This window comes from Toxorhynchites rutilus, chromosome 2 (genome assembly GCF_029784135.1).
Source record: "Toxorhynchites rutilus septentrionalis strain SRP chromosome 2, ASM2978413v1, whole genome shotgun sequence".
NCBI classification, from domain to species: domain Eukaryota; kingdom Metazoa; phylum Arthropoda; class Insecta; order Diptera; family Culicidae; genus Toxorhynchites; species Toxorhynchites rutilus.
Window position 1 is genome coordinate 314,913,440 of NC_073745.1, and position 23,690 is coordinate 314,937,129.

General features: G+C 37.9%; 1 protein-coding gene across 1 annotated transcript in view; it reads right to left on the minus strand.

Moving 5' to 3' along the window:
* The window catches only part of LOC129764372 (uncharacterized), a 330,024-nt gene that overhangs the window by 149,247 nt on the left and 157,087 nt on the right, over positions 1-23,690 (minus strand). The window contains exons 3-5 of the mRNA XM_055763369.1: positions 20,104-20,215; positions 17,928-18,428; positions 10,038-10,186 (exon numbers count right to left, since the gene is read on the minus strand). Of these exons, the coding sequence (XP_055619344.1) occupies positions 10,038-10,186; positions 17,928-18,411 (633 nt within the window). The 5' untranslated portion in view covers positions 18,412-18,428; positions 20,104-20,215. The remainder of the gene's footprint in view (positions 1-10,037; positions 10,187-17,927; positions 18,429-20,103; positions 20,216-23,690) is intronic.

Sequence of the window (23,690 nt, forward strand, 5' to 3'; positions counted from 1 at the left end):
TGGTCAACAAAAACTTAATGCCTGTTTTTCTGATGGGGCACAAGAAGATGATATAAAAAGATTTCTAGGAGCTTCCTGCGACTTGTTTTACCGTCGATATTGTTCAGCCCATATATTATAGAAAAAAACCCGAAGCTGTAACTGTGAAATTAGCCATAAGCCACCAATTAATTTATAGTTTACAGTTTACAATTCTTCCGCAAGTTCAATCCTTTCATAGGTGTGTATATGTGTGACCATTCTATTTAGTGAACAACTATACGAATGTCAAACATTTGTACTTTACTTTTGCACGTATGAATCTAAAGACAATTGTATCGACGAATAATATATGAATCCGTTCAATATGGTGAAAAAAGGACTAAAATCAAAAAAGAATAGTCCGAAAATGATATTATGCATTATACTTAATAAATATTCCACGCCACTGAGATTAATTTATACATTCTATTGAACAATATTCTAAAATAGGATCGCGTCGGTGTCTCAGACCGCAAGTGGTTAAAAAGTGATACACGTTCCCTTCGTATCAACTCATACGATACGCTAAACGATGACGAACAACGAATAACGGAGCTTGAGAGATTCGCTTTGTCGTAGTGTTGATGTTTTCTGAGAAATGAACGAATTATTGATTTCTCGGTCTCTCAGACCTATGCGCGAGTATAGGAGTGTTAACCGTCATGGTCTTTTGTCGAAATTCATCGAATATGCTGAACCATTTACGGTTGAAGCATAAAAATGATTCCCTGGTGGAGGAGGAGACTGGGAAGAAGAATTCAGGGTCTGTCGGAATAAAACGCGGACTTGAAGAAGGTGGTCTTAGCTCCCGTTCTAAAATAGTAGTATTCAAATTCAGAGTGCCAAGGAAAATATACCGTACCAGTGGTCAATGATTCTATAAATATACTTCCTTTGAACTAGTAGCTATAGGGACCAAACAGAAATATTCAAACAAATCAGTTATTTAAACAACATTCGAAGAACAGGTAATTTTAAACAGAAAAAAAATATGTTGGCGCAATAAAAATATTGTGCATCATTTTCATGGTGTGCTCTTATTCAATTGTCCTCAAAAAATCATGAAATGGTAAATTTATCAATATACTGAAATACCACTTCATTCAAAAACCATTATTCTGCACCATGTTTATTTCAAAATTATATTTAATGTAACTTTTAAAGTTATGACATCATATTTTTTTATTATAAATGTCTGTTCTTTTCGATTACAAGATATAAATATTCGCTCGATTAATCGAATTATTCGAATGAATCGAATATTTAAAAATGACCCCACGATCTTCCCGGAATCTTCTCGACGCTGGATGGCGGTTACTCCGATGTCTCCGATGTTTTTCGATGCTGATATTCTCTTGTTCGCCTTCTCTTCTCCTCCTGATGGATCGGCCTTTCTGCGCTCCCTCACAGTTCCAAACAAACTGAATGCGTTTCAGGTCAGGTCAGGTCAGGCCAGGTAATGAATCCCTCGATCCCTCGCCGTCCAGGTCGTTCAGCTCGTTCAGCTCGTTCAGTAACGATGTTGTCTTGTCGATGTCCTCACGAAAAATGAATGCGTTTCACCATTCTTTTCTTTCTTTGTTTTTAAGAGGCTTTAAACTTTGAAGTTCATTCGCCTCTAAAAACGTTTAACCACCAGAGTATCGCTTAAGTATGCTTTTTGTCCGTGCTTGGATCGAGAGAAGGTGTGGTTTACGATGGCAATTTGGGAGGCCAACTAGAGGCGAGTGAACTCTCTGAGTTTGAAACTTTCAGCGACTGAGCAATAATCGATCGAAAATTATATGATTTTCGCAATGCGAAACATTTTCCGTTGCGCGCGCATCCAATATTGGATACGAAAATATCCTACTGATGGGGAAGAATAATCTACAGAAGCTTTCCTGCTAATTGCACTTGACGATAACGATAACATCTTTCCAGATTCTCCTCGATACTCGATGCCCACCAGTGGTTAATGCTAACTCGATAACCACCTGTTCGTTGCACTTGATTGAAAAATCACAAAAACAAATGTATTTGGTTGCAGTGTTATATGGATGGAAAACATTAAAATAAACTCCTTCGCAAAAATTGTATTTTTCAATCCCAAGGGAACTGGTAAATTATTTTTTTAGCAACGATGACATCTTTCCGGAATCTTCTCGATGCTGGATGGCAACCAAACGAAAATAAGTTCCGCGCGTGTATGTGTGTGTGGTGGCTGCTCCGATGTCTCAAGCGGAACCGTTTGTGGCATCACTCTCCTCCTTATGGATTCCCTTCTGGTCTAAGGTGCACAAACAGGCTCTTGGTGACACTGTTCATCAGTGCTTTCATGATAAACGAAGTTAGCTTCATCATAACAGCGACAACATGCTCCAATTGCTGTTCAATTATAATTGAGTGGATTTCGGTTCTAGTTTTTGAAGAGACTTTAACCCAAAGGTCATTCGTCCCTAACTGAGTGGATTTTCGAGCGGTGCTCGCTTATGTATCGATTGGTGATTTCAATAGCCTGTTTTGAAAGCAATTTTAAGGCTATTGAAACAAGTTTTTGGATGAAAAAGTAACAAGTATATAACGCGTAGACATTTTATCTTCCGAATGAAGTGTTTATCATACCGTTTCGTTCGGTTGTTTAGGAGCTACTAACGCTCAAAATATCGGTTTCCGGCGTAACGCTTTCGTTTTCGAAACTTTGATTTTACACCCCGGTATAGAAATGAAAGACGTAGTCCTACGTCAAAAGAGGTTAGTATACATACATATATAAATGCACTAATTGGTTTTATTTTTCAGGTGCAACCGTGTATCTGAAGCGATAAACAAGTGAATTAAATAAAATAATTTCGTAGTAATATGTCAACAACTAACCAACAAATTCTATTGAAGAGTAAATTAATCAATTCCATGTTTTTCTATGATAACATCGGAGTGCTACATATTAAAAACCTACTAGGTTTGTTGAAAAAATAGCAGGAATATTGAAATTTTGCGAGATTAGGAAACCTGAGGCCTGTTGCATAATCGAAATTTCCCTAATAATATTGGTCTTCCATCTTGTAACTTGTAAAATCCTGTTGCATAATGAATCTAGAAGTACAAATCTACAAGTCTAACATTACAAGTTGCTTACACTAATATTCAATTTACAAGTGAATGTTGCATACACAAAATACAAGAGCAAATTATTAGTTTTGACAAGTGGACATTTACAAGTTGTTGTTTTTAAGTTCGATTTTTCGTTTCAATTCATTGGGTTCTAAAAATGTTTTAGATGAATCGAGTGATGAAGAAAGTTGTGTTATATGAATAAAAATGATAACATAATAGCCAGTCAAATCTAGAATGTTAATATACGTAATCAAATAACAAATTTTTGTATCTCAAATCTACAATCGACAAACAAATTAGAGGAACAGACTGCGAAGTCGAAAATTTTGAATGATTTTTGAAATGCTGTAACTTCGTGAAAAATCAACGCATATCGATGAAATGTGCATCATTTTGAAGCTACAACTTTTAGCTTTCAGAAGTTACGAAGCTGAAATATCACGGTGTGAGAAGATCCTACAAGAACGTTCTTGAAACCAAATAAAAGCTGGTTGATAAGGTTAATTAGATTTGCTGTTGATTCGGTTAGCAAAAAATTGTGTTAGTCCAGGATATTCTTGAAAAAACAAAGAAAAATCGATTTTTCATTTCTTATCGATATTGCCATCTACAAACATCAAGATAAAAATATGTACGTAAAATATTCTGAAAGCTAGAAGTTGTAGCTTCAAAATTATTGACATTCTATAGATATGTGTTGATTTTTCACGAAGTTACAACATGTCAAAAATTACTTAAAATTCCCGACTTCGCACTCTATTTCTCTAATTTTTTTGTCGAGTGTATTTCTTCATGATTCATAATTCATGTCATGTCCATTCGGTTCTTCATCATTGGCGTCAATCTTTGGCATTAGGATCCTGGAAGGTCGTGCTTGAGCCCCAAATAATAAATTTTCAGGCTTATTAGATGACGTAGAACCGGAGGTAGAAGTATCTTTTGCAATTGTTTTTTTTTTATATGAAAATTTAATGCAAAAACAATGAATGTAATTTTTGCCTCATGGCAGAATTTCCAATTTTCAATTGATTCTGCATATTCACTTATGCTCGACCACTCCTTGTTGTGTATCTCTTTTGTTAGTGTAGCGAAAAATGCCCAAACAATATGTCCTTTTGCTCGCAAATACCTTCCAAAACGCAGAGCTTCAATTTTATTGACCCGGCAAACTTCGTCCCGCCCAAAAATTATTTTTCGTTATCACATCCACGTTTTTTACTAAGCGCTGTTCATGGGTCCAATCGCAGAATTATTCATTGATTGATCTTCTAATCTACCCTTTAAAATTACCCTTTACTTTAAAACTCCTACTACTTCTATCAAAGCTCGGCATTATAATGTCAGATTATTTTCAGACACAATTCTCGTTCAACCACTTGCAAATAACATGTTTCTCCGTTACGTTACATGCCATGGGGGAGGAGTATCTAACCACCATAGAATCATTTGTTGCACCCTAAAATCTCCACACGCCAAATTTGGTTTTATTTGCTTGATTTATTCTCGAGTAATGCAGAAATTTGTGTTTCATTTGTATGGGAGCCCCCTCTTAGAGAGAAGGGTGGAGTGTCTAACCACCATAGAATTATTTATTGCACCCTTAAACCTCCATATGCCGAATTTGGTTTCAATTGCTTGATTAATTCTCGAGTAAGGCAGAATTTATTGCTTCATTTATATGGCAGCTCCCCTAAGAGAGGGGGAAGGGTATCTAACCACCATAGAATCATTTATTGCATCCTAAAACCTCCACACGGCAAATTTCGTTTCATTTGCTTGATTAATTATCGAGTAATGCAGAAATTTGTGTTTCATTTATATGGCAGCCCCCCTTTAGAGAGGAGGAAGGGGTCTCAAACAGTCACGCAAACCTTCCCCGGCCCCAAAAACCCCTACATACCAATTTTCATGTCGATCGGTTCAGTAGTTTCCGAATCCATAAGAATCAGACAGAAAATAACAAAAAAATCTCATTCAAAACAATGACACGACTGGACTTTGACAGATAAAAGATGCATTTCTAATAAAATAATGGTGCGTTACCAGTAAAACAATCGCTAATATTATTTGTCCGATGTAAGATTATTATGCAACGCAAAGTAGTAGCACTTGTTGTTTCTAGACTTGTAACTTGTAACTAATGTTATTAGGATGATTATGCAACAGGACAATGTTTCTAAAGATAGGGGGTCTTCGTAGCCACTTGGTTACGCGTTCGCTTACCAAGCGATCGATCGTGAGTTCAAACTCAGGGCCCTCAATTGACCATCTTTGTGTTGTTATAGAATAACTACGTCCACGCAACCATCATCAGCGATGGAAATCGATCCACGGTCGAAATGAGATCGATTCATCCATACAATGCTCTGCTCTGCAAGACACATCGGGCTGCTGTTCTATAAATAGCTCAACAATGATCAATATCAACTGTCTTCGCTGTCCGGTCTGCTGAACAATGGAAGAACAGAAAGAATACCCTTACGCCTAAATGGCTACTACTGTGTGATTTACCATTATGTAATGGAACAGAATACTTAACGCCTAAAATGGCTACTACTAACTACTGTGTAATTTACAATTTATAGAAACATAAACATATGTACATGTACACGATTAAAACCCGGCTCTGTTACAGCTAAAATGCTAATGAGCCTAATAAATAAATGAGATAAAAAAAAAATGTTTCTAAATTTATTTTATCATGTTGTTATACATTGCTCACTTTGTCTAAACGTGTTATTGGCCAAAAATCGTACTATATTAAGGAAAATGAAACGAATTTTCAGGGATTTCTCAGTTCCTGTACGTGTGGTAAAAACGGTAGTAAAAACGTGTGAAAGACCCATGTATTGGCGTTGTCATCCTGTAAAATTATTTCGCCTTGCCTGTTCTGCCATTCCGGTCGTTTTTCCTCTAGTGGTCTGTTCAAATTTATTATTTGTAGTCAGCAGGGATGGTAAAAAATCACATTCAACGATCAATGAATAAGTATATCCCTCTAGTCGGATGTTTTTAAATCACCCCCAAGCAGACGAGGCTCTTTTATTCTTCATATGTACACAGAGAGAATACTTGGAACGGTGAGCTACCAAGATCTCAAAAAAGCAATATGAGAGCGGAATCCCAACTGCTTGCATTCTCGAAGCATTACTTCTACTACTCAGGTTTTATCGTGAGTGCAAGCCACAAACGATTAATCCCATTCCATAGAGCGGATGATGAGTTCTTGATCGGAAAGTGTAACAAGAGACGATCAACTGAAATCTTACGACACTCATCGAGGGATTTTTAATTCTCTATTGCACTGTCCGCAGTGAGTGGCTGACTCAGTCTCGTGTCGATTTTATTTTGCTGTCGTCTCCCGCCCGATAAACAGCAGACGGGAAATGGATGCAATTGATTAATTTTATTACCAGCAGATTTGGGCGAATCTCATCCCGCCCAAAATCGTTTTTAGATTCCAATAATTCTGAACATTCACATTTCTCTCCAAATAATTTTTCCAACAGTAATTCAATTAGTGACTTCACGAAACACCTTTCGAATTCGATTGAATTTCAGACCCTTTTTTATTTTGTAGATAAAACGGATCACATATTTGATTAATTCAATTCTGTGTGGTTACGTTCTTCGTTGCGAATAAATGTAATGAAATAGTATGGACGTATGATATTCATGTATCGTGGACTTCCGATATATGTGGCAGTAGATTTGTCGAACGACTAATGTTTTTTTATATCCCTTCAAACTTGTTGCATCTCTCAAGTGTACATACTGCTTTGACCGCAGATTTGCATGGTAGAATCTGGTTAATTTCAGGTATTCAGTCTTCATATTGTCGAATGAATACTGTTGGAACAATAGGTATCGCAGCAAATGATTATCAACATCTTACCTTATCATCAAACGGTATGCGAATAATTTCAGTGAACTGACGGCATTGGAATATATGCTTAGTGAGGACCACACAATTATTATCAGAGCGAATAAACGTCCGACTGGAAGTCATGAACATCAATTCAATGTGCCCAAGATAAATTTATCCTTTGAAGGTCATTAACCTTTCTAAAGATGATCAGATGGAATATATTCCAATGTCGTCTGGAATAACCTGTCCAACACCTTATGATCGTAATATTGTTTTTGCTATTATTCTGATGTTTCATAACACGGCACTCTATTGATTATTCGCCGAAAATGAATAAAAAATATCCTTGAAGTTAGCCTACGGTTTTAGTAGCAGTGCAATATGGTGAGCCAGTCTCAGGATAAGAAAACATTTAAAAATAAAGCTTTTTTTTTTGAATGAATCAATAGTAAAACAAAACGTCAAAAAATATTCAGCTTTGTGATAGCAGATAATCATTTTCCATTTGAGTTGTATGAGTATTCCATTCCCCCACAAACTGTGGATAGTCTATCTGCATACAAATTATGTAGAGTGCCACAATCCAAAAAAATTATGAGCAAATATTTACGTGCTTAAACAAAAAAACACATGTTGACATATTTGCGCTAATTTATGTTTTTTTATTAATTCAAGGTAATCAAGGTCTTTTCTAGACACCAGTTTACTCGGCCCCGAAAAAAGTGGTCTGTATTTGGGCAGGCGGAAAAATATATCTCGCAAGACCACGTGTTCGATGTCGTAAAAGCCTTGGCCAATAACGCATTTACATTAACTCATAAAATTAGTGATTTGAGAGGGATTATTGTTTGTAGTCTCTTGATTAATTTAAACACCATCTGAGAAATCCTCCGTGAAACATGAAAACATTAAAGTCGTCCTATCTGCTGTAGCGCATTTTTTTTAATTTACCCAGTTTCATCGAAGTAAACGCGCTCGGAAAGGAAAATTGAACGCCCAGATGAGAGAGCGAGAATCGTACGTCATAGAGACACTCATTCCCATGGAGCAAATTCTTGTTAGGAGTTGAAAGCAAAACGAGGAAGGAGAGTAACTCAATTATTCGAACTAGTTTCAGTCTAGCAATGCTTTGGTCAACTCAGAGTTACCAAGAGAAAATCATTTGGTTATGATGGGTGAGGATTAATAGTTAGTCGCAGTTTGCACAGATTACGATCTGTGCAGTTTGCGATTAATCGTAAATCACATCATGCTCCCTTGTTTTCCATCCTTGGTAGTCAGTATCGTTTACCAGTGATAATTCAGACAGTTGATGTTTCCAATTGTTTGTCTAGAATTTTCTCGACGGCTTTCCATGTTCTTATGATTCAAAATTCAAAATCATTGCTTCTGAATCGTTCAAACCATTTTTTCACAAATGTTCACCGGCGAAACATGTTCCTTGTAAGATTCTATACGCATACGTTGACTATCAGCTGCACCATTCTTTAAGAAAAAATTATAATAAAACTTCTTGTAAATGGCATTTTTCCTGTACAATCGCCTATTTCAATGTGTAACGAAATACAATGCTCGGAAGCTGAGGTGTCCACCTTTCAACGACAATATATATTGCCAACTTCAACATGAAGCCAACAGTGCGATTTCTACACATATTATGAATCCGTAAAACCATATTTGTACATAGCCAATTTCCTAAAAAGCATCGATTTCTTCATAAGAAAATGGAAATCTTTGTTATCAAGAAGTATACCCCAACATGTTGTAAACTGTGAAAGTAATTTCGCGATGGTAGTATAGAATTCCATTAAGAAATATATCGTAAAATCTCCTAAAAACACAACATACCTCTCTGTAGTAACCTGGCTTAATTATACCGCAAGGTGAAGTTTAAAATTGATTTTCCCACTCCAATCGCCGCTGAAATCGCGCATCATTTGCTTCGAGTACAAAACAAGAGGATTCATCAACGAGAGGAAGCGAAACGGTATGTTAAAACGAGCAGAAACTGTTGTTTGCGATGCTTCAACCGTGTATTGTACCTATCAGCTCCGCCCACACACAAACACCCGGGCGAAAGGGAGGACGAGGTGGAAAACTTTTCAATGGCAAAATAATGATATTAATTACTGCGAATTTTCCCGGTTTACCTTCTCCGTAACAAGAGTTACTGGCGCAGAGATTTGGGTCATTATCGTTACGAAAATTGAAATAAACCCTCTCACCCGAAAGGTGAAAAGCAGAAATGTTAGAAGCAAAATATTCTCAGAATTTTGCATAGAAATAGCGAATGTCTTGATCTTGGTGAAAAAAAAATCTGATTCTGATGAGACGATGTAGCTGCTAAGGCGAATCCAATCATCACCCAAGGGCGATTAATGCGTTCGTAGCTGAACAAACAAACAGGGAAAATTCTCAACTTAAAATCCTCGGAGTCATCTGCGGCGGCGGCAGATGCAGAGTGAATGGCTGCTTTCATTATTTTTTTTTTGCCATCCGTAATTTATGTATCAACATGCATTCAACCCCTTTCCGCCGCTCCCGCCGAGGCATCGACATTAGCCGACTCGCTGTTTTTCAGTCTTTAATTTTCCTTTCATTTTTCACCATGATGACAATCTAAAAATAGAGCTAAATAGTGAATGACGTCACATGCTGGCGGCCCAATGTACTTCATAGCTATGCTGAATACTACACACCACACTCATCGTATTGCTTTCTGGCCCTTCTAAGTACCCGCCAACACTCCTTCGTTCCGGTTCTCGTCCCTTGTGTGACCAACAAGATTTTCCGCGTTTCGTTTCAATGTTTCTGTTCTGCGAAGCCAACGGTTCTATTAATACCCCAGATGACTCGTATTTATAGCGAACACTATTTATAAAACTCATCGTTCGTTTGAAAACAAAAGAAAGTAAAAAAAATATAACACACATTGAGATTGCAACACAACCATCTTGATTGCCAACATACATGTAGCGTTGCACATAAGAGCGCGCCGGCAGATTAACATGTTGTCCCCCATTACCCCGCGAGGTTTTGTTTTCCCACTCACCTGGTAGCTGATCAAAAGTGGAGTATCTGGTCCATTAATTACGGTGATGTTCTCTTCGTCGCCTTCGCCGAAACTTTGGTTCATCACGATACTAGAGCTTTCGTCGTCCAACGAACTCAGCAGGGGGTCACTCTGGCCGGAGGTGTCACCTGTTGATGATGAAAACAAATTGTCTAAGCTTCGTAACATGATTGTGCAAAGTGAATCCGGGCTTGTGTTTTTTAACGTATGTAGAAAACGGTAATGTGTGTTTTATATTGTTTGAGAAACTTGTAAAGATGGCACAATCGTTACTAACCTCTCACCAGGTGTAAGAATAGATATCATTCTCAATTTATGAATGAAATAATATAGAATTATTGGAAGGCTAGTACTAATTTGAAATGTAAACATTATTTCAATGGATTCTAGAAGCTGCAGCATATTTTCATCCTGAGATTTTTTAAGTGTTTGTAATAAATCGTCCTAACCATATCTGAACTCCGAGCATTGTAATACGAATATAACAATACGCTCACATAACTATTATTTTATCTATATATAAACCAAGAATTGTTCTTGAAAATACATACTAATCGATTGTTTTTTGGTAAGTAAAATACTGTTTCAAGCAATAAAACCGGTTTGTTTTATTCTATAGGTTTTTTTTCCAAAAAATATATTTTTAACAAGGTTCATATGGCGTTAGCCTGACGGGGCCGGAGTTCAATATTTTGACAGTTTTTCTTATTATCTATGTTAGTAATACGATTACTTGCGGTCGGCTCGAGGTTAGTATTACAAGTGTTCTCGTAATTGGGATGTTGCTGTCTCCAATGCTCTGTACGTGTGCCCGACACGGGATACTTCCTATTGGGATGCAGCTGACCATTAATCAGCAACGCCCCCCTAGTATGTACCCCATATCTAGCGTGGTGCGTCTTCTCGACTCGAGGAATCCAGGATAGAATGGTCACTAGCCGGCGCAATCATCAGCTCGTGTAGAGTTGTCATGAGCGGTACAACCTTTGGCTCTTGTTGAATCATCAGTGGACTGCACAACCTTTGGCCCGCGTATCTGAAAGAGTGTGTTTGTTTGTTTATTTATTACCAACAGGCTAGAAACCCCAATGGTAGTCTTAGTATCTAAATTAACTTTACATAAATATTGCATTAAATTACAAAATTACACTAAAAATTTGCATTGCCTAGTAAGTTGTCCAAAGTCAAGGTCTAAAAAACATTAAAAATTTACGCTTAATACAAATACGGGACAGGTTAAAGTCAAACATAGAGACTACACGGTTGAAAATGCGCAGCAGACCTGTAACAGCACCGTAAGCACCGTAGTTAGTTCGCCGGGTGGGAAACCAGAGAAGTGCAGCATTCCGAAGCTGCCTTGGCCGAGCCAGAAGATTGATCCTTTGGAGAATGGCAGGACAGTCGATTCGTGAGGTTAAAACGTCAGATATCACGATGGCTCGGGCAGTGTTCCGACGCATTTCCAGAGTGTCTAAATTGATTAGCTGACAACGGCTTTCATAGCTGGGAAGGCTATACGGATCTCGCCACGGCAGTAGACGCAAAGCGAAATGGATAAACCGTCGTTGCACGTTTTCAATGCGGTATACACTGTTCTGGTAGTACGGGTTCCAGACGACAGAGCAATACTCCAGTATGGAGCGAACGAGGCCACAGTAAACAGCCTTCAGACAGTAAATGTCTGTAAATGATTTCGTCGTTCGAAAGATAAAACCAAGTTGTCTCGATGCCTTGTTGACAATATATGCGATGTGATCCTTGTATGTAAGTTTTGCATCCAGGAGCACACCAAGGTCGTTAACGCACTTCACGCACTTCACTGTGTGTATGTATTGCCGCGACTAAGTAAAAGTTTATAGATCGGATAGGATGGATATGAAACAGGGACACAACGAAGGAAACATCATTAAACGTTGACATCGGCGTTTCTGAGGAACAGGTATAGATGAAGCAGAAGATCAGGATCCCGGCTACCTAAGATATCCCGGACGGGGATATCCGATTATCTGCCTTGTGCTCTCAGTGCTCTAGAGAGCTGAGAGCGAGCAGCATGGAACCGGATACACGACCAGACAACATGCTCGATGTCGTGGTAGCCATCGCCACAATCACAAAGATTGTTTGCTGCGAGCCCAATGCGATAGAGATGCGCGTTTAGGTTGTAGTGATTGGACATGAGCCGAGATATCACGCGAATGAAATCACGACCTACATTCAATCCCTTAAACCAAGCATTCGTCGAGACCTTAGGGATAATCGTGTGTAACCAACGACCGAACTCATCTTCACTCCACATGCGCTGCCAACTAACGAGTGTGTGTTGACGAGGAATCTGAAAAAAATCATTATAGGCAATTTGCCTTTCAAAAAGTGTGCCTTCTGAAGCGCCCACCTTAGCTAGCGAGTCCGCTTTCTCATTAGTATAGGTTTGGTGGAGGAAATTCTACAGTTTAAAAGCCACGTGGATTGCGTAATGAATAAATGCGTGACCGGACAAAAAACAGCAAATGAAATAAGAGCGACAGAAACATATGTAGAGAAAAATGCTTTATATTACGCAAGCCTTCTAGAAATATACTGACGTAGAAAATCACGGTCATCGAATAAAGCAGACGCGAGAAAAACATCATGGGTATAATTTCTGCACGGTAGAAAGCCCAACTTTTATTATTAATTTAATTTAAGCGATAACAAATACAATGTTGGTTCGGTAATGTGGCAGATTTTCTTTATAGAAAAATCGTTTAGCGCACAATCTTAATATTAGAAACTAAACTATGAAGTAATATTTTTAATATTTTTATTAGTAAATTTTTCGTAGTTTGTCATAGTGAAATTTGTTCAGAGGTCAATATAATGGGAGCAAAGGCCCAGGCTGCTAACATGACGCGATCCGAATCGACCGCCGACCCGCCGTCGGAAGCAGCGGTCTCTCGCACGCAAACCTGTATTTCACTGATTGCCCGGTTAGTCTGAAACATAGGTTTGTCCTGTATTTTTTTTTAATATAATATTCATGACTGGTGAACACTAGTGTACTTTAGAAGATGCCAATAAGTTGAACAGGAAAGTTTTTTTCTTCACTGAACTTTTAACACTACACCAGATCGCCTCCACTAAATAGGAAAGTACTAAACTCGAACATGATCTCATGCTGTTTGGAGTTTGAGCAAAAATGGTGGTCTCGGAACATGCATACATATATATATATAAACTAGCTGTACCCTGCCACGCTTTACTGTGGCACATTGTGGTTGCATGGTTGAGTTGAATTTTTCATTTTTTTTAATGTTATAACAACAATCCTAGATGTGTTTGATTGTTTTGTATATTGTATCATAGTTTGAGCTCAATCGGTTGCGTGCTTTTCGAGTTTTTAATGCGGACACAAACGAACAGAAATTTTATATATATATATAGAGATAGATGAGGGAAATAAATTTTAAATCACTTAGAAACACAATTTCAGTTCATGATTTTGTCAAACGCGAGGAAAAAAGATGTTTCCTTCACATAGAACACATTTTCATTACTGCGTAGTCGATTTTCATTAGAAGCTCAATTTCAGAAATGCACTCTAGTCATATATAAAATCATTTTTCTTCCAATTTTCCAAATTTTTATGCCGTAACAACACTCCTTGAAGTGGATTGTATATTGTGTCCAACTTTGAGCTCAATCGGTTCCGCACTTTTCGAGTTTTTGACGCGTACACAAACGAACAGAACATTTATATATATATAGAGATTGCTGCGAATATGAGGCTAATTAACACGTTCATTACCGCGTCACCCAGAAACGGGAGCCGGATGTATTCCTTTGGGGGCCCGGTACACAGATATGGATGACATTTTCTCGTTCAAATTGAATAAGATTTGAATACTTTTTATCCAAAAAAAAAACCAAAGTCTTGTCCACCGTGCCGTGATAGCAGGCGTAGGTATAATAGACTACTCTTTCGAAGCTTCAAAAACTTCATGAACTTTACGTTTCTTAAAAGCTGGCTTCCCAGACATCCATTTTTGAGCACATTGTGCATTGTCGATATCGAAACATTGAGATCAACGGTCATTTTACGTACAGAGCGTTGTGATTTTCGTTAATTTCGCTCCCTGATGTTCTCAAACATTCGCTCAGTTCTTGCTGAACGTCTTATGTCGGATATTTCTTGGTCATCCAACGAGGAAGTTTCATGCTACCTCCTTATGGTTCGATAAACAAAATCACGCTTCACTTCTAGGTTTTTGAATCTTATGAAAATAGTTCCTCGGTGCACTCCTCCAAAAAAATGTTTTCATCGCTACAGCGTGAAGCTTTTTCACCGTTGATAAACAATAATCGAACAGATTTGTCAATAGATTGTGTAAGCATTGCGCAAGATTACACCAATATAAAGATAGTGTATGCGCCGTTGCTTCACCACTACAATGAAATACAAAAAGTGTATTAGAATATATTGGGTACCGTTTAGGAGATTATTAACATAAATCTGGCGAAATGAAAACCTAGATACCTTATGCTTTGAAAAAATATTGTTCTTTCGTTTGTTTTGGATCACTTATGCCCATTCACTTAGTTGCAAACAATACTTGTTGGAATTTATCGACTGGTTGCTTATTAGAAACTAATAATACAGAATTCCTTTCCAATCCCCTGGACACAAATAATAATTTTCTCCGAGTGATGAAAGGCTTGGGATAGCTTGTGAGGTTTTATTTCACAGGCGCACCAAACAGTGACTTTTGGCGGATGCAATGGCCTCTCAACAATCACGTGTGGATTTTCTGAGCCCCATATACGAAAATTTTGGGTGTTCACATAGCCACCGAGCTCGAAATGTGCCTCATCGCTGAAGAAAATTTGATGCGAAAATTCAGCATTTTGCTGCTGTTGTTCGTTCACCCAATCGACGTATGCCCGACGCATTCCATGATCACCACGCTCTAATTATTGTACCAGTTGGACCTTATATGGATGTAGGTGCAAGTCCAAATGCAAAATTCGCCACAATGATGTGTTTGACAAGCCCAATTGCTGAGCACGCCGTGGAATCGAAACATTCGGGTCATCCTCCACACTGGCAGCAACAGCAGCAATATTTTCGGCCGAACGCACATTACGATGATACACAGGTTTCACAATATCCGCTACGGATCCAGTTTGTACGAATTTACGCACTACATTAGCGATTGTGTGCTCTGTAGGCCGTCCATGACGACCAAAATCCGTCCGTAATGCTCAAAAAACATTTGACGGTTTTTCATAATTTTTATAGTATAATTTAACAAAATTAACACGTTGTGCGATGCTAAAACGATCCATATTGTAAAATGGCAGACATTCAACTAACGATATGACGCTTTGGTGCACAGCTATGTCAAACGGTTGTCAGCGCAGGGCTGTATACTTTCGGAAGCCCGAAATGGAAAACCCTGTATATTCCTTGAGTACAGATAATTTTTCTCGAACAGCGTCTCGATTTGATTATCATCAATGGCGGAACGCACCAGGACCTGGAAGCGTATTCCAGAACAAAGAAGAGCAACGCTGCGTTCCGTGAACCCATGAAAGAATTTGTCGTTCGTATTCTATTTTCCTTGGAAGTTTTCAAAAATTGAAACGAAGCGGTTATCACATCAAAAGCGGAAGCTTAACCAAAACTCGCATTTAAGAAAACAATATCGTGTGCTTTTAATACTCAGCAATTCCAAATGAAATCGTCCTAAAAATGCAGATTTTAAAAACTTGTATTTTTGATTCCAATGAAAGTGTGTATTCCGTTTGAGTTGGAGGAAATACGAGTTTTTCACAGCAATTGGGATTTTTTTGACTCAAGCGTAACTTCTGAAAAGGGCGTATCGATTTTAGTAAGAGAAATCTTTGATAATTTATATCTCAAAAACTATGATTCGTACCAAAATAGTGTCTTAGAAAGAGTTATAGAGTATTGATGGTTGAATATAAAAAAAATGTACACTGAGAAAAAAAATAGTACTCTTTTTTTTATTTACAAAATAAAAATTCAATTTGCAATATCCAAAATACATATTTTGAAATTTTTTTTTATATTTTTCATACAAATAGAGGTCATGCAGAAAAAAAATTAAAAAAATGGGCCCAAGATGGTAAAACTATTTTTGACGAGCTTTGTGCGAATTTTTAGGAATTTTCGAAACTTCGAATTTTTGTATGTTAACAATCATTTTAGCCAAAAATTATGAATCCTGATGTGATTTAAAATAAAAAAGGTTATTATCTCCTTCTAAATGTAGCCATTCTCGAAATATTTAAAAAAATAAAGGGTGTGTCACATCAAATTGCATCACGGAAAAAACGCTGTAGAAATTTAATTTTTTGGAATTATATCTTCAGCTTTAGCTTATAATCAGATAAGAGTGTATAGATCACGTTGGCCATGCTTCACTGTAAATTTTTCGTAAATTTGGAAAAATGTCGTCGAACGAAAAAGAGCGTCGTGAATTAATCCTGTGCACTCATTTCGAGAATCCGGAGTTGTCACATCGGGACATCGGTAAGATGCTGGGAATCGTCCATTCCACGGTCAGCAGATCACTTTCGTGCCAAAGGAAATGAACCCGCCCAACGCGCCGGAGCTTCGCCCTATAGAGAAATATTGGGCGATTATGAAGCAGGCCCTCCGGAAGAACCCAAAAGTTGTCAAATCGGAGGCGGACTTCAAGAGAAAATGGATTTCTGTTCAAAAAAACTACAACCTGACGTTGTACAGAACCTTATGGACGGGGTAAAGAGGAAGGTGCGAGCATACGGGCTTGGGCTCGCAGTATGAATAAAAAGAAAATGCCAAAAGTTGTTTAATAGTTTTTATTTTACTGTCTAAAATTTTCAAAAGGATCGGTCTACTGTGCGAACACAGCGTTTTTTCCGTGATGCAATTTGATGTGACACACCCTTTATTTCTAATTTCTTTTTTATAGTAAATAAACCCCTTTTAATATGTTTGTCGTGTCATACCGTCATGTTCATGAAATTTTATCAATTTGCTTATAATTTCCAACAATTTTTTTGATTGAAGTTTTAGCCACTTACAACAAATGTTGTTTAGATGAAATTCCCACGAAATATACTAAACCGTACCTCTAATGTGTACTTTGAGGATAAAATTATGAATAACAAAAATAAAAATTCATAAAGAGATAGACACATGAAATATTCAGAAATGCATGTTTGTCTTTTTCGAAATGCTTTTTTAAACATTAAAATGTTTGCGTCAAAACTACCACCCATCTCCATTGATTAATCAAGACTCACTGGATCAATGGAGAAGCATGGTGGACATTGTTTGCCATTTTTTCTGACCAACTCAATTCAGGATGCGGACTAAATAAAAAAATATTTGTATACAATTTTCCGATAAAGAATAAAGGTTTGGAAAATTTAGACATTTGTTTTTATTTTAAAGTTGTTCGTATCAAAACTACCATGCATCTTCATTGGTTAAATGCAGCTGGACTGCATCAGGTGAGACTCATAGCAGCTATTCTTTAATATTTAAGTAAGAAAATTAACTATCAGGCCAACTCCATTCAGAATGGTAAACCTAAGGGGTTAAAAAAGAATTAAATAAAAATACATGTCTAACATATGGCATTAAAAAATATAGAAGGTTCGAAAGAATTCATGGGTTTTTGTAGAGCTTTTTTCATGGAATTGCTGATAGGATATTATTGAATTCTTTGACAGTGTACAAAAATTAAATTGAATTGCTGAACTTTATCCGAAACAATGGATAGTATTCGAAAATATTGATGATATTTAACAATTAAGGTTTTCAAATTTGACACAAGCCCGGATCCCTCGTTGTGCTGCAAACAGACACAATTTACTCACCCAAATCGATGGAATCGTTTGTCTCCGTGTCGGTGGTCGTGGTCACGTTGGTCACGTGGGTGGAAGCCGAATCGGTAGAGGTGTTTATTGTGGCTTCGGACGCGGTTGACGAACCCATAACCACCACTTTCGGAACCGCAGCAGACTGGGAGGATAACGACGAGCCAGCGGTCCCGGCGGTGCCCAGCACCGTTCCGGTGGCAGTGGCTCCGGATCCAGCTCCGCCAATGGTGGCCGATTTGGGTGATTTGCTGATGCGTGCCTTCTGGAAGTAAAATCTCCGCAGAGCCGTACTCGGGTTGGTGTGCGATGACGAGGACGACGAGGGGGGTGTGCTGACGACAGTGTCCGCCTCCGAGGAACCACTCGAAGTTGTTGGACTCGCCATGCTGGCCGCAGCTGTTGCTGTCGGTTGCCCGGTTGCACTCGGACTGCCGCTGGTGATATCCACCGGTTGTTGGGGCTGCGTGACGGACACTGTCATTGCACTGTGGTGTGGCACTGCAAATGAAGGTGGTAAGGAGAAATCCTGATTTATTGCGAAGTAATGGATTGTTATAGATTATTTGACAACACAAACAGACAAATTGAAAAGGAGTGAAATGATCTATGGCAGCACAAAACGTTGGTCGAGGGCTAAATTGTTTGATTGCGATTGGTCATGGTTTTCGGCCGGCTTTTATCACAGACAAACCAGCCTTTCCGCAATAAAAGAGACCGGACAAAGAGTCAGCAGTCGTCTGCTTTGTGATAAAAATAACACATTGATGCCCAAGCTGCTACCATACCGGGAGAAAAATAGCAGAACGAGATCTGTTGAATTTGGGAGAGAAAAAAAAACATTAAGGACATGTTGGTTATATAAAGTGGCTTCGTAGTTTATCGCAAAAGAGACTGAAATGATGCTTGAGTGAAATTATTCACAGCGAATATATTTGAAATACAGATGTATCTCAGATACGGATGGTGCGGGAACATTAACACTTGCCTAGAAATCGCACTAAAGAAGACCATAATTTTCATTTCATCAGAATCCTCACGAAATATGGCTGATCCAATGATTTCGGATTCTTAAGGTATGTACTGTTTATCACTGTTGATAATCGAGTTATTTTGTTGGGTGTATAATAACAATAATAATAAAACGAAAATAAATAGAATCCTTATTAGGGAAAAAAGAAGGTAGGCATGGTGATAGTTGAGTTACCAATCAGACAGTCAAAAAGAGACCGAAACAATAGTTTGATCTGTTAACCATCCTATTCCAAATTATTAGCAATCGCACTAAAGAAGACCTTCATTTTCAATTTTATCAAAATTCTCGCGAAATATGGCTGATCCTCTGATATTGGATTCTTAAGGTACGTACTGTTTATCACTGTTGATAATTGAAGAGTGATAAACAAAGTAATATTTGTATCGAATTTCAACCAAATATTCGAAAAGTGTCGAATATTTGGTTCCGGTTAAACAGTGTATTAGCATCTTCAGTTTTGGGCTTTGAGAAGCTGCATATTTCTAAACCACTGTATCGATTGTGAGTCTTCTACAATTTTCACTGTTCATCTAATTATTTTGTTGAGTCCTAGAATCCTTGTCCGAAGAAAGAAGCTAGACATGCTACTAGTTGAGTTACCAATCAGACAACCAAAAAAAGACCGAAAAAATAGTTTGACCTGTTAACCATTCTATCCCGAATTATTAGCACATCATTTAACTCCCACACAAATACTAATGGCCGGTAAATCTACAGCGGATAGGCCAGTCTTGCGTCGTCCGTACCCACGTTTCGTTATGATGGAGCCGAGTCACGCAGCAGAAGCAGTGATTGATATTATTCAATTTTGGGAAAGGCGAAGCATCACATCGCTCGAAAATAGAAAGGAAACGCAACGTGCCGCCGACCACCCCCCCCAAAAACCTAGTGTTGTCTGGTCCCTTGTTACCACAATGTAGAAGCCAGGAACGGCGCTGAATCGCATGTTTGGTATTCATTAGGAGAACAAAAACACAACAACGGAAGACTGTCCTGTCTGCTTTTCAACACCTTGCGAACGAAATTTCATCAAAAGTCAAATGGAGACAGATAACAGGGTCATTTGTTGATATTTTGGGTGATCCTCTTGACAGGGGGGTTTTGTGTGCGGTGTTTTTTTTTTCTGGGCGAAGACATTACCTGCGGTTTTCCGTGGCGTGGAAGGGGGTGCTGGAGTTGGAGCCGGTGATCTGGAGTTATCTCCTTCTCGTGGGTGACATCGGGAAGAAGACGCGCGTTCGACACTTTCAGTCTGGAAAGAATCAAATTAGAAAGCAGAAAAAAATACGTTAGCACAACTTTTCAAACCATATTATTTCATGATGATTTTTTGCTTCTCTCGTTCCGTGGTTGATTTCCTACAAGATGTTGGAATGCGATGAGAAGCACCGCATGTCTCGCACCGGTGTTTATTTACCGGGATTTATAGAAATATTCCCATGTTGGTTATTTATCCAGAGTTCTGCTTTGATCAGCACGACGCGAAAAGATTTCTTCTGGACAATATGGTGAAGATAGTCGAGTTGAAACATACAATAAAAATCTTGGGTGTGATGCATCCTGAGGTGCGCGTCAGTGCGCAAATGATTTCATTGTTTTGCCAATGCGAGAACGACGCTCTAATTGATGAATGTTTACAACAACTCCATCACTTAAGTGTGCATTGTTATAATCCGTTTACTCAGTTTTATTGGCCGGTGTGGGCGTTACTATTCTGATAATTGTTTACCAACAAACAGTCTGCTACGCAATGGATGCTATATTTAGGGGCATGTATCGGGTTTCGTGTTCGGACCATAAATCAAAAGTTTTTATTGGTGTGCTCGGGTTTCGACTTTAAACGCGATCAACGAGTGAAAGAAGATTTCGAATTACCAATTACACAACAAGCAAATGAAGACATGCTCTTCATCGATTCTATGAAACGCATCCAAATCGAGCTAAATATAAAATGAATTGGAGACTAAATATAATTCTAGATATCGATGGAAAACAACAAATGACGATAGTTAATTACTAGTAGCATTTCACATTGAATTCATGTAGGAATGGGAGGGGTAGGTGTCGGTGTTATAGTAAACTAAAATATTATGTTTCAATCGTTCATCAACCCCGATAATCCGTGGATATTCTTTAACATTGTTCAATTTTGATTCCAATTTTACAATTTTATTGATGAAATTGAGATTCTCTTTATAAGGGTAACACACTTACAGAGTACAATACAGGGCCTTTAGATAATATTCCGGTGACTGGTGACACGGTTAGTGCTCGCTTTTGGCATCGGATGAGTGTGGCAGTTGGTTTGGTGAGTTGTATCATTTGATTTATAGACAACTAAGAGAAGTTCAAAACAGACATTCGAGCAAGCAGCTTATTTTGACTGACTTTTATATTTTGACTCAGAGTGCATGAATTTTTCTTCTATAAATAAGATTAGTGGTCCCAGCTTGTTAAATGTATCTATTGAATATGATCCTGTAAGGATGGAGATTGATAGTGGCTCTTCTGTATCAGTGATGAGTGAAAATTTGTTTGTTTCAAAACTCAACATTCCCTTGGTGAAAAGATAAAAATAATTAGTTGTAATTTACGGTTCCAGGTTAAAGGTTTCTGGGAAAGTTGAAGTTATTGTTGAATATAAAGGGAAGAAAGTGAAATTGTATCTTTTGGTTATTGACTGTGATTACCAGTTCATTCCTTTGCTGGGTAGACCATGGTTGAAGGATTTTTTTTCCCAACTGGAGACATTTTTGGTGATTCAGTACCAATCAATTATATTATAGAAAACTAAAATAACGCACTAATTGCTGGAATAAAATTAAAGGTTTCTGACGTTTTTGTTAAGAATTTTTCTGTACAAGTAAATAATTTTGAAGTCGATTTAGTTATGAAAAATGACATTACAACTTTTAAGAAGGCAAATGACGTTCCCTATCTTGAGGGGAGAAGGTCTTAAATTGTTTAGATAAATTGGGGAAAGATAACGTTATAATTCCTATTCAAACTAATGAGTGGGCATGCCCTGTGGTTGTAGTTGTCAAGAAAAACAATGATAAAAAATAAGTAATTGACTGCAAAGTTTTTATTAACAAGGTCATTATAGTGAATGCCTATCCATTGCCAGTTACTCAGGATATTTTGCTAGATTAGCTGGAAATAGCGTTTTTTGTGCGTTAGATTTAGAGTACACACCTATCAATGTCAGAACGCTCTCGAACGCTTTATGGTGTTTAAAGATATTAAAGAATATTCTACATATAATATACTGCTACAGGGCAGTCTATTATTTGTAAAATAATTCCGTGAGAATAAAATATATTTTCCAGCAAGTAATGGATCAGGTTTTGTATGACATTGAAAATCTTGTTGCTGCTTGTGATGTTTGTGCAAGTATGCAATTGTTCCAAAGCAAAGCATTACTTCAAAGTGGATCCCTACTACGAGACCATTCAGTAGAATTAATAAACATTTGAGTAGTTTTAAGTTTTTGCTAGAGCCTGGTATGCTGGATTTAAGCTCAGATGATCAAATTAATCCTTTTCTATTTAATTATAGAAATTATAACATGGCATTAAAGAGTAGTTTCCCTCCTAAAAGAAATATTTAGTTATACACAAAAATGTTGATCGATTTGATCGAAAAGTATAAGCAATTGGTGGTACCTCATTCGCCTGATGATGCTTCTAAATCTAATTTTTTTTTGATAGTCATAGTTATGTTTATTTCATGTTTTTTTTCATACAATAATTATTTCAGCTTTTTAAAAATAAAAGCTTATTCATTTATGATTAAATAGAAGTTTAACGCATTCACATCAACGTTATTGTCAGCCTTATTCACGAAATTAACATAATTTATTGTTGTTTTTAGGAACATTTTCCGTCTATTGTGTTCAATATTTTTTAGTGTTGGACGCATCACTTCATCGAATGATGGTCTCTGCCAACCACCAAGTGCGGTAGATAACTTTCGTTGAATGAAGGTCCACGCTGCTGCCACACGCGGGCACTCACTATACTTGTGTGCAATAGTCTCCACTGCCGCATTACAGTGAAGGCAGTTAGATCCATTTGCACGCTGCATGATGTTCAACAGTCTTCGGTGTTCCACTTTTTCATTCACGAAAAGGTACATTGAGCTTCTTTGGCTCGAGGATAGTCCTGTCGACGATATATTTCTCCACACTTGACGCCAATTCGTTGCTGGGTAATTTATTTCCACTCTTGGAAGTTCTGTTTTCTCAATAAAGAAACGGTGGATCAGCTCACTGGATGGGTTTTGTTGGAGTGAAAGTGGAAGGAGGGGTACTTGTTTCACTATTTCTCTTAGACAAGGCATATTTGCTATCTGAGGATTTGATCGAGTTCGGATGAAATTATAAAATGGCATCGAGTCGACCTCTTGAAGATGTCGGTTGATGAGCAGCGCTTTGCATTTAAACGCTGGTAGCTGCAAGCTCAATCCACCGTTTTCTTTACTACGCGCTAGTTGCTGCATCGGGACACGTGCTGGTAGACTTCTCCACAGGAATGACCCCATAGCAGACGTGATTTTTGCTATGTGGACATTATTCGGTCCAATGTTTGATGCTAGATACCACATTCTCGATGACACAAACGTATTTAGCAGAGTCACTTTTTGTGTAAGTGTGAGAGCCCGAAGCGAGTGCAGCCAGATATTTTGCGTTATACGCGCAGCCACCGCATCCCAATTCAGTTTAATCA